The 12,567-nt window shown below is 35.1% G+C and overlaps 2 protein-coding genes across 2 annotated transcripts; one reads left to right on the forward strand and one right to left on the reverse strand.

Annotated features, from left to right (window-relative positions):
* On the forward strand, positions 4,270 to 6,457 carry LOC109129149 (uncharacterized protein At3g43530-like). The gene is made up of 7 exons (XM_019236794.1): positions 4,270 to 4,584; positions 4,794 to 5,018; positions 5,120 to 5,386; positions 5,441 to 5,539; positions 5,622 to 5,783; positions 5,875 to 6,279; positions 6,350 to 6,457. Exons 1-7 carry the CDS (start codon positions 4,270 to 4,272, stop codon positions 6,455 to 6,457), a joined length of 1,581 nt encoding a protein of 526 aa, XP_019092339.1.
* Positions 9,569 to 10,489, reverse strand: LOC104748685. The gene has a single exon (XM_010470289.1). It carries the CDS (start codon positions 10,487 to 10,489, stop codon positions 9,569 to 9,571), a length of 921 nt encoding a protein of 306 aa, XP_010468591.1.

Here is a 12,567-nt window from a genome sequence, read left to right on the forward strand (position 1 = left end):
CAACATTTTTTTGAGAAAGATGATGTTGAAGGTTTCAGTTATTGTCGGTATTGTAACCAAGAGATTGGTTGCGATACTAAGTTACATGGGACCAGCTCCATGAAGAATCATCTAGAGAGATGCAAGTTGTACAATGCATATCAAGAGAGTGGTTCTCAGAAGGTTTTGGCAACTGTTAGTGCTTGTGCAATTGTTGCAGTTAAGCATGATAAAGGTTTGTTTAGGAGGTCAGTGAATGAGATGATTGTTTTGTTTGAGTTTCCATTTTCATTTGTGGAATCAGAAGGCTTTAGGAGGTTATGTGCAAATATGCTTTTGATGTACACGGTTCACTGTAGGAAGACAACAACATAAGACATATATGCTATGTTCCTAAGAGAGAAAGCCGCATTGAAGAACATGTTTTTCGCCGAGAAGAAGAGAGTGTCTTTGACGAATGATATATGGGTAGCTCCTACAACTGCTTGCAGCTACATGGTGGTGACTACTCATTGGGTTGATAAGAACTGGGATTTAAAGAAAGATTATCCGGTTCAAGCCTGTGACATATCATAAAGGGGACACCATTGCTATGCATCTGAGTGCATGTCTACAATAATGGGGCACTGAAAAGGTATTCACAGTCACAATGGATAACGCTAAAGCGAATGATAAAGCACTTAGGAAATTCAGAGATGCTTGTGGGATGATGGGGCATGATGCATTAGTCAGAGATGGTTCATTAACCCATATGCGTTGTTCTGCGCATATACTGAACTTGATAGTCAGGGATGGTTTAGCAATGGTAAATGAGATCATTGTGGGCAGTATAAATGCAATCAGGTATGTAAGGTCATCAGGGGACAGATTGAAATCATTTCAGTTGAGGGTTGAGACAGGTAAATGCAGTAGAGGAAGCTTGTCTTTAGACTGTGTGACTTGGTGGAACTCCACATATCTCATGTTGACTGCTGCATTGAAACTTAGGGTTGCTTTTGAGAAGTTACTCGCAGAGGAAAGCTCTATAATGATTACTTCGACGAGAAGAAGAAGAAGAAGAAGAAGAAGAAGGGAGTGAACGTGCAGAGGTTAGTCAACTTTTTAAAGATTTTCTTCAATTGCACCTTAGCATTTTCAGCCACTAAAACGGTGACATCTATAATATGTTACCATGAGATCGTGCATATTGAGAGATATTTAATAACATTGAGCAACAACGAGGATGTTTTTTTACGGCTTGAAGCAAAGGAGATGAGGACTTAGTTTGCGAAGTATTGGTATGGCATCATCAATATGAATCCACTTGTGATCACCGCAAGTGTGTTTGCTTCAAGGAACAAGATACAATTTGCTGGTCTCTGCTTTTATAAGCTCTATGGAAAGGAAAGTGTAGAGAGTAGTCATCTGAGAAGTTCAATTCGGAAAGCGATGAAGAATTTGTATGAAGAGTATGTCCAGCGATTCAGTCCCAGCTTTGAAACTGAAAGTACACGAACCCGAAGTGAGAATGTGGCTGAAACAACTCTCCTTTTTGAGGATGATGATGATGACTTGGAGAACAAAGATTCTTTGTATAAAGAGATGGAAACAAAGACAGTAAATGAAGAAGTTACAAGTGAGCTTGACATTTACTTGATGGAGAATCGTGTGCCAAGAAATAAAAACACTTTGGGAATGGAATTTGATGTCTTATCATGGTGGAGACGCAATAGTTATAAGTTTCCAACATTGTCAGAACTTGTAAAAGATTTTTTTGTCATTCAAGTGTCGTCTATGGCTTTAGAGTCGACATTCAGTACAAATGGAAGGATTTTGGATCATTTCCGCAGTTGTCTATCTCCTCACATGGTTGAAGCTCTCATATGTACTCAACAATGGCTGAGAAATACCATTCATGCTGAGAAGGTTGCAAGTTTGGTTCAAATGTTAGACGAACTGGATTTTCATGAGTCTTTGGGTAAGCAAGTTTGATGTTTTTCAATCTTTTTTATGATTTACAATATACGGCTAACTTCCTTTATCTATAATTGCAGTAACCAAGACGGTGGAGGATGTTGATGGAGCCATGGAGAAGTCGTAATCATCAAACTTCTCTTTTACTTAGTCTTTATTCTCTATTCTAAGATCAAATTGTGGTTTATGACTTGGTTCGTTTTTTTGAATTTAGGTTATGAAAGTATGAATTAGGTAGTATAGTGATGAAAATACATGTTTTTCGGTTCAGTTTGGTGGGTTTTCCAAAACCTGAATTACCCAAAACCCGAACCGAAATGAGTTTTCGATTTTTTGAATATATTTTTAGATAACCAAATAACCAAAAATCCGAGATAACCGACCCGACCCGAATATCAGAACTCGCAAGGCTACTTCTCGATTTCGAGAAACTTTTTCGATTTTGTAAGAGTGAGTGGCAATCTGTTTAAATACTTAGATAATTTCGGACATGTTCAAAACCGTACTTATTTTTTAATTATTTTCAGAATTTTTTTGGGAATTTGGCAAAAATAACGTAAAAAAATCTATATTTAACTAACTAACCACTCTAACCATCTATCTAATATATACTATGTATTATCTATAATAATGACAAATTTGTCCTCTATGCCATGAGAATGAATAGACATCCCTCACTCCTCTCTATACGCACGACACCTACTCACATGTGTTTTTTTTTTTTAACTATTTCCCTATTTCTATCATATTTGCTGTAAATAATTTACAAAAATAAACACAAATCATTTGTAAAAATATAGTATTTAGTTCAATAAAGTTAGGTTAATAATTTGATTAGAGTTTGATTGAAGTTTATTGCAATTCATATATCCATTGACTGATACGACGAGACCTCACTGACCTCACTTGGAGAGAATAGTACATATTAGCCACAACTAGCCACAACTAGCCACCACTATTTCATGGCTTTAAGATAGTCACAAATAGCATCATGTATTTTGTGGCTAAATTCATTTTTCGTGGCTAATTGTTGCTGGGTTCATAAAAATATCTTGTACTATAAATGAATTGATATGACAATTCTGAAAAGCATACAAGCAATAGATATCTACAAAACTTTTCGTGACCATAGCCATGAATAACCAGTTCGATTTTGTGGCTAATTATTATTTTTTTTAAAATATCTTTTGTTGAGTGACGTGATTTGACAAATGTAGAAAGCAATATAGCCACAACTAGCTACAACACTTTTGTTGGCACAAGCCATAAATCTCCTCAACCCAAATTTGTGGCTATATGGGCCACGAAATGTATATTAATTTTGCATGGCTATTGGGCCATTAATTTTATTGTGGCTAGTTGTTGAAAATTGCCACAGTTAGTCACAAAATTATTTTTGTGGCTAATTAGCCACAACATTGCCACTAATTAGCTATGAATTGCTTTGTCTCAAGGTTGTGTCTATTCCGTGGCTAAATTATTGTAGCCAGAAATTTTTTGAAGCTTGAATATGGCTATTAACAGTTTTCTTGTAGTGTTTAGATTGTGTATATTGTATGTTTTAGGATGTACGTTTTTTATTCATCGTACGTTTAAGTCGTCTATTTGAGTTCCTTATATCGTATCCCTTATAGAATATATTTTTAATAGGATGAATATATTTTTAAGAGGATCCTAATCCTAAATCTATATAACCTACCAAATAATTAATCCATATAATCTATCAAATAATTAATTTTAGTTATAACTTATATTAATATTATATAGTCTACCAATTTGAAGTTGTGTACTTCCGTTTTATTAAAAAGGGGATTACTTAGCTTCTTTATTTTGTGCATGTGTCTTCATGTAATGTATTATCATCACCGCTACCTCCACTGATATCACCACAACCACCATTATCACAATTCCATCATTACTAGAACTACAAGTATTGTTGTCATCTTCATCATCACCACCACCGCAACTAGAGAAATCGTCTGAGGAATCTCTAAATTTCAAATGAAAATCTGAAAACTCCCCCATATAAAACATTTTCTATTTTGATTTATTTTTAAATCGAAAAGAAACACAATTACAACCATACCCTAGTTAAAAATCATAAATTACTAAAAATATCTAGGTTTTTCCCCCACCCACAAACGACCCACAAACCTAATCGGATCTATCTACTCCACTATTTTTTAAATTCCAAACGACTCATTTGAAACAACGGTTGTCTCTCTCTCTCTTCGTGAAAAACTAGGAAAACTAGGGGATACTAATCGAGAGATCTTTTGCTCTCTTTAAGCATTGTGTTGTTCGATCGATTGTGGTTACTCATCGATTGTTAGCAGGATGGTGAAGACGAGATGCAATAAGAAGAGAAAAATTGTCGAGGAAGAACAAGATTTAGAGACGGCGGAGATTTCTCAGCCGGCGGATCTCCCTGCGGTTGGTGATGGAGATGGTGAGGACGAAGTCGAAAGGAGTGATAAAGAGGATGAGGGAGTTGACTCAGAGACTGCAGGAGAAGATGAGAAGGGAGACGAAGAGGATGTCGTAAGTGACGAAGGAGAAGAAGAGAGCGAGCCAGATCTCGATGGCGAAGAAGAAGTATATTCAGACGCATCCTTGGGAGATACCAATTCGGGCGACTCCACCGAGGAAATGGTACTTAGTACCGATTGATTGACCATGTAGAAGTAGGGAAAACATGTTTTTCTGGGTTTGTAATACTGGGATAACATAGTATAACTGTTTGGGTTTAGAAAACTAGTATATCTAGGTATAACTATATGTATTGGAAAAACTTGGTTTTACTTGGTAGAACTATTAGTTTGGTATAACTTGGTAATACTTGAGACTACTGTTTGTTGCAGGATGCCGATGATGATGAATTGATGGCACTACAACCTTTAAGAATGTACTTCCCAGCGGCGGAGTATAACAAGAAGATTAAGTTAGGTACGAGGTGTTATATAAAGGAACTTTTGACAACTTTTGATAGATTGAAGAATCCGCTCACTACGTTTGAGAGGAATTGGTTTGAGAACCATCAACAGTTCAAACACATTTGGCACTTGCCAAGGGAGAAAAATCACCAGGTTATGGGCATGTGGATGCTCCTTCTCCGAACGACATGCATTGAAAGAAAAGGGAAGTTTGGTTTGTTGTTAATGGTGTGCCCATCCGTTATGGTATCAAGGAACACACCTTGTTATCAGGATTCAATTGCCGCAACTATCCAATTGACTATAACAAAGTTGGAAGTAAGACCTTTGTGAACAATCATTTCAAGAATAAGAAGGTTACTCGTGAAGAAGTGAGAGAAAAGCTCAAGGAGATGGTACCTATGGAACGTTCTCGAGATAGGTTGGAGATGGCTGTGCTATACTTCTTATCCAGCATTGTTAGAGCAACGATAAAGACAAGAGAACAAGCAACAGAAATTGATGATTTTTTGCAAAACGCGGTTAATGATCTTAATTTTTGTAAGACGTTTCCTTTGGGGAGATATTCCTTTTAGTACATGCTAGAAGAGATTGCTCACACGATGGATCATTTTGATGGGACCGTCACACAAGGTGTATTATGGCCGGTTGCAGGTTTATGTATTCCTTTGGAGGTAAGTAAAATGTATTTAGTATTGGATGTTGCGTGTTGTTCTTATAATTGAAGCTAAGTCTAACTATATGTTTGTTGTGTAGCTTTTAGCATTTGAGGAGATTCAACATTTGAGGAATCAATTCGTAGAAGATAATCCAGAAGCAGACGTTACATGTCCTAGGATGTGCAGGAGAGAGTTAAAGAAATGCGAACTGAGAGGGTTTCCTCTTGAGAGAATAAATGATGAACTTGGTACGATTATGGTTAGTTTTTATAGTTATTCTTAACATCCTACTTATCCTTTGCATATGAATGAGTTTCGGGTAATAGGTTTTAATCTTTATATGTTTGCAGGACATAGATAGTATCCTAATACCTGAAGATGATAATGAGAAGTCTCTTCTGGCTGGAATCACTGAAGAAGAAGACGTTGATGATGCACATGATGTTGTTGTCAACAGTTGGATGCAACATTATCTACGAGGATATCTTGTCTGGTTTGAAAATATGTTCAATGAAGATGTTCAGTCCCGAGCAGGAGTAGGAGGAGTAGGAGGGGAACCTGAGAACGTGAACAAGGAAATAGCCTTGATTGAAGGACCGATATACCCTAGTGTATCTGATTTGGTGGATCTCCTAAACTCCTTTAAAAATGAGATGGGAGAGAAGATGAAAGAAATTGTGGATAGGCTTAATGGGTGGGAAGAAAAAGTCGCAACATTGGGAGAAAGAGTTGCATCATTGGAAGAGAAATCGAAGGTAAGATTTGTTATTTTTGGAAATACTAGAGTATAACAGTTTGTTGGTAATACTTGTTATTTGATTGCAGACGTGTGAAGACACTAGAGACCATTCAGACTTTGCACCAAAAGATACGGCCGGTCGTGCAGACCCACCACCAAAGCGAATGACAAGGTCATCAAGAAATCAAGGGTGAAGACTAATCTTCGTGTTTCTTATGGTTTTTTTAAACCTGTGATGTTATGTCGTTTTATGCTGTGTTGATTTTATGTTGAAATACTTGGTAAAACTTAGTAAGACTATGTTGTGTTGATTTTGTCTTTGGGCAACTTGGTAAAACTTAGTAAAAACTATGTTGTGTAAAACTTAGTAAAAACTATGTTGTGTTGATTTTTGTCTTTGGGCAACTTGGTAAAACTTAGTAAAACTATGTTGTGTTGATTTTTATCTTTGGGCAACTTGGTAAAACTTTAGTAACACTATGTTGTGTTGATTTTTGTCTTTGGACAACTTGGTAAAACTTAGTAAAACTATGTTGTGTTGATTTTTGTCTTTGAGCAACTTGGTAAAACATAGTAAAACAATGTTGTGTTGATTTTTGTCTTTGAGCAACTTGGTAAAATTTAGTAAAACTATGTTGTTTTACTTGATAAAACATGATAGAACATAGAGAATTCTTAAGGGAAGTCTTACAACACATAGATAAAGGAAGATAAAAGTCTTACAACACATAGATAAGTAATACAAAGTAGATAAATTCTGAGAATCAAGGCACTGGAGTAACTAATTCCTTCAGTTTTGCAATATCTTCAACATTGGAATCCACAACACTCATCACAAACTCTTTTAGGTTTGCAATCTGCATATGCATTTGTTCCATCTTAAATCCGATGTTTCGGAGCTTCACGGACTGCTCATTAACCTCCATCCTTAATTTTCTCACCTCTTCTTTCACAACATCATCTCCGTTTTTACGAACATGGTAATCCATCTGAAATCCGAGATTTCAGATCTTCACGGACTGCTCATTAACCTCCTTCCTTAATTAGCTCACCTCTTCTTTGACAACATCATCCAACATGGAAGCCATTGTCCTGCACAAAACTTGGTAAATAATACACTAGAATTTATAACTACAATAAACGAATCAATGCCATTACACTAAAATCACCTCAAACACAATGCATTTGAAGTATCTCCTTCCTTCTTTTGGAGAAATCTCTTGGATGATGCGTGCACCACATGAACAAAATGTAGGAATGTCGTAGTCACCATCACCATCAGCGTAGGCATATAATCCGTCGATTAGATTTTTGTTCCTTTTCATATCTCTGTAGTATGGATCCTCCTCCTCCATCTTAATGAAATTCATATAAGAATTGGAATAATAAGAGAGAGAATGGATGGATGGATGGATAATGTCGGAAATTTCTAGAAGAGAGAATGGAGATCTCGAGAGAGTGATATAATTTGGGGATTTTCGAATTTTTATGGATTTTTGAAATTTTGGGGATTTTTGAATTTTTAGGGATTTTTGAATTTTTGGGGATTTTTGATTTTTTTAGGGTATTTTTGAAATTTTCAGAAAGTATTTGAGAGGGAATCAAAATTTTGGGAAGGGAAATCAAAATTTTGTGAAATTCTTAGTTATACCCCCACGTGCGCATAGTATACCCATGTGCGCCGGTTTTCCCCCACGTGCGCCGTTATTTCAATCAACGTAGTTATACCAGAGATTTTAGTTGTACCAAAGTCCCACATAGTTGTATTTTTGATGTTTTACCATTTATTTAGTATTATGTATCATTAACATTTGTTTTTCTAGTTATACAATTGATTTCATAGTGTTTAAGGTATGATTAATAGTGCTTTATGTAGTCATATTTGTAAAAAATTATTTTTTGTAACTTTGTCATCCTACAATGGATATTATTAAGGAAGTGATGATAAAAGTATAAGGAACATATTGTTTAGTTTGGTTAATAACAACTTACTTTAATATAGTTTGTAATTTATTTTTGTTAAACTTTTTTAGCATATGTTTATGATGTTTTCAAATCGTTGTTTTACGTCAACTCAATATTTTTTCAATTTTTATTAAAAAATAATTCTTATTTTCAATCAACATAATTTTACTAGTTGTACTTGTTTTACCAGTTGTACCTGTTTTACCAGAGTATAACAGAACCAAAATATAGTATTACCAAGTTGCAACAAAACCAAAATATAGTATTACATCTTATCAGATAGTACTACCACTACCATTCCCAAATATCAACCATTGGAGTCGTTGTCTCGGCCTCCTCTTATTTTGTGTCCTTGGCCGCTTTTCCCCAACCGATGGATTCCTTTTAACTTTCTTTCTTCCTTGCTTGTTTTCCCGAGGCGAGGTATGATTTTTTTTTGTTTTTTTGTCTCATCTGGGACATCCCATTGCGACTTGTCTGGCACTAAATATATTGTCCTATAATACGCCATTACCCACAAATCTGTCCAATAATATTTTGAACAAAACTCATGTAGTTGGATCTAATGAGTTCTATCATCATGCCTTAAGAATTCAATAAAAGCGGCTACAGCATTTAAGCAAGGATACCTTTCAATATTGAACACCTTGCAACTGCAACTTTTCTGAAGCAAATTCACGAAATAAGGCTTTCCATCACAATCAACGACATTGTATTCAAGTTCGAAACTGTTTAGCTCTGTCACAATCAATTTCTCACCAACGGGCCATAATTTCTGGAGTATGTTCTCCACTAAAGGCACCAATTTGTTTTCAATTGTTCCAGCCACAAAATCCTTCGGATGGTCATTAAACCATCTAGAAAACGTCACTATGATTGTATCAAGCAGGGGTATTAGGGAGTACTTTCTTGCATTCTTGAAGACATCTTTCATAGATTCCACACAGTTGCTTGTATCTAAGTTGTATATTTCTCCAGGAAAACAACACCTTGCCCATTTTTCTTTCACAGTACTCTCCTCAAGATAAGCCGCAGCAGAAGGATATCACGTCTTAAACGCAATATATGCACTGTTGAAATTAGCCATTGTGTAATGCCTACTCAACTCCATGAATCTCCATGCGACTACGTTTTTGTTGACGTTTGAAACATGACTTTTGACATTTTGAGAAATACAATATCCATGACGAGCCTGGGATACACATTAGCTATGGCACCGATAAGTCTTGCATTTCTATCACTAAAAAATACCAATTCGGAAGTGTATGGTATAACAGTTTTCAGCATCTCCAAAAACCAAGTCCAACTTTCATCTTTCTCACCATCGAGTATACCAAACGCTATGGGTAGTGGTGATGATTAGGATCTTGAGTCGAGGCAAAAATAAGTACACCACCATATCCGTTCTTGAGCCAAGTTGCATCAACAATTATCACTTTTCTCATTACTTGAAACCCTTCAATGCTAGCTCCCAAATATATGAATAGATACTTGAATCTTTCCTTCTCATCCAATTCCACACGTGTTATTATGCCCTCATTCACCTTCTCTAACATGTGCAAATAGCAATACAACATCTTGTAGCTATCTTCAGAGCTACCACGCAAATCGGTAATAGCTTGATTTTTTCCTCTCAACGTTGTCGAGTATGATATATTCACACCTAATTTGGTCTTCACAAGATCCATGGTCATTTTAGGAGTTGGAGTTTCCATTTTTCCAGGAAAATGGTCATGCAAAAGAGCTGCGACTAATTCTGGTGTTCCATGCCTTTTCACGATGCTGTTGGTTCTAATTTGACTTGCCCTAGAGCAAGTATGCATCTTGGTGTACCTTCTAATCGAGAAATTATCTGTATTTCTAACCCTTGCGGCTCGTAAACCCCATTTGCACAGATCTTTAGTACATCTAAGCACCAAACGTACAAGATCAGACTTTTTAATAACAAAACCAAAACTAAGAACAAATGTGCCTTTATTCACCACATCTTGCAATGCCTTCTTATTAGGAAATTCTTGACGGAGACTCAAACCCAAACCGTCTTCCCATGGCTCTACATACTGACTAGCTTCTACAACAGGTGGGGGCTCTACATATTCATCACCCATATCCGATCTAACTATACCGTTATCCACACCTTCATCACAAGATACGATTCCATCGGGTTTACTTTTACTACCATCAACCTCCTTTATCGGCTCAACTTGTTCTTTTTCTACATACAAAGTGATGGCATTACTTCCTACTTCATCACAGTTCATACCAGTAGGACTTTTCACCACTTTTAGCACTTGCACGGCTCTTCCAGATTAGTGATGACCTCCAGATACAATATACATCTACGACTCTTCTTATCAATGGACGATAGATAAACTTGCATATCCTCATCGTCAGTAATAGTCCATGGATCCCCCCTTCCCACCAGCAGTGCATTGTAAGTCAACCGAAGTGTAGCTTCACTTTTATCTAATGCAAGCTTCTTGTATATCCTAGCTTCTACCATCAACAAAGTTATCTTCTCAACCGATGTCTTCATCATTAAACTATACATGAGACCTTGACATTTAAAATGTATGCTGGCGCTCATTGTATCCTGCCAAAACAATACAAAACTCTGTTCAGTATTACCAAGTTCTACTAGTTATTACCAGTTTTACTAGTGATACTACGTTGAATAGTAATACTAGTTTTACCAAGTTTTACTTTCTAACTTGTTATACTATATAAAACAATGATACCCAGTTTTACCAAGTTCTACTATCGCCACACAGAAACAAATTAAATCGTTGAGAGTTCTCTAATCTGCAATTCACTACGATTCCACAAATGAAATTTATTTCTTGCTAATTCAAACTACTAATCCAACTAAAAAAAATGAAGTAACACCCAATGTACGTACCCCAATAATGGAATCAAGCTCAATGCATATTCTGGAATTCAAGATCTTTTCTTCTCATCAATTTACTAAATCTGCAATTCACTACGAATCCACAAATGAAGAGAAGAACTTACTTGAAGACGACTTCAATGCAGATTCTGGAAGGCACAACGCCGATGGAGAGGGGAAGCTTGACTCTCGCTTGATGGTCGTGGAGAAAGATCGAGCTCGAGCTCGTTTTTGTTTGTTTAAAAAAAAAATTATCTATATATACATTTTCAGAAACATTTATGAAATAATTCCTCAAGTTCCAACTTATTTACAACCTTGCCATTGTGTTTTTAAAAATGAAAAATAAAAACAAAATATTACAAAACCAACAATTACTACAAGATTTGTTATATTCCTTTTTCACAAATCTGTAACTTCCCTCTTTTTGGAAACAACCTAACAACTAATTAATAAATATTTTCTAAAAAATAAATTAATTTTCAAAATAACAAATAACTCTAATATCTCTAATCACGATTTTGTGTTGTGTATTACTAATATCTCTAACTCTACCGATTTTAGAAACAACCTAATCACTATTTACATGTAATTATTCTACACATTCAATTTTAAATTCTATCTCAAAGATCTTCTCCCTCCAATACACCTCTACAAAATCAAAACAAAGAAACAAATTAAATGGGTATTAATGCATGATTCCTAGCATATTCCTTAATCAAACAAATTACAAATCTTTCTTCCCTAATTACTTGCTAACTACAGAAATTTCGCCGTAAAGAAAGAAATCATTATCGACCTACTAAGGACCCTATAAATATTCTACACCTACACGCCAATTATCATCACCAAACACGACAAACCAACCACATACAGAAAATCTCTTTCTCGCTTCTTATTTTTCCGAAGGCTGAAATAATTTTTGGATTGGGTATTTATCAATCGTGATTATTGGGTCCATTTTGGAAATTCTTAGATTTATAATATGGTTGTAGTTACGTTATTATTCAGAAACATCTAATTTTCTCAAAGTTAATTAAAAGTTAATTAAAAATTAATTAACATTATTCTTTACTTCAATTAATTTTACAAAAACTAATCACATGATTTATATATGTTCACGAATTAATATCCGTTCAGGCCATGCATTTTAAGTCTTATTAATTATTTTTCCACTTCTATATATTTCTTTTATATATTATTTCTACAAATGGAGTTGTAAATTATATATACAATATGAAGTTAAATCTTAAGCTACCTATTTTAGTCTAAAAATTTAAGATTTTTATCTGTATATTTAAATTTAAACATTACTATTATAATTAACCTTAAAATAAAATATTGTGGGATGAGTTATAACCGATATATTATTATAAATTTAAAATATCAATAATCTATAGTTACTACTAGCGATTTAATATACTAAATAGATAAAATTATTATCTACAGGGT

The sequence above is a fragment of the Camelina sativa genome, chromosome 15 (assembly GCF_000633955.1).
Source record: "Camelina sativa cultivar DH55 chromosome 15, Cs, whole genome shotgun sequence".
In the NCBI taxonomy this organism is placed as follows: domain Eukaryota; kingdom Viridiplantae; phylum Streptophyta; class Magnoliopsida; order Brassicales; family Brassicaceae; genus Camelina; species Camelina sativa.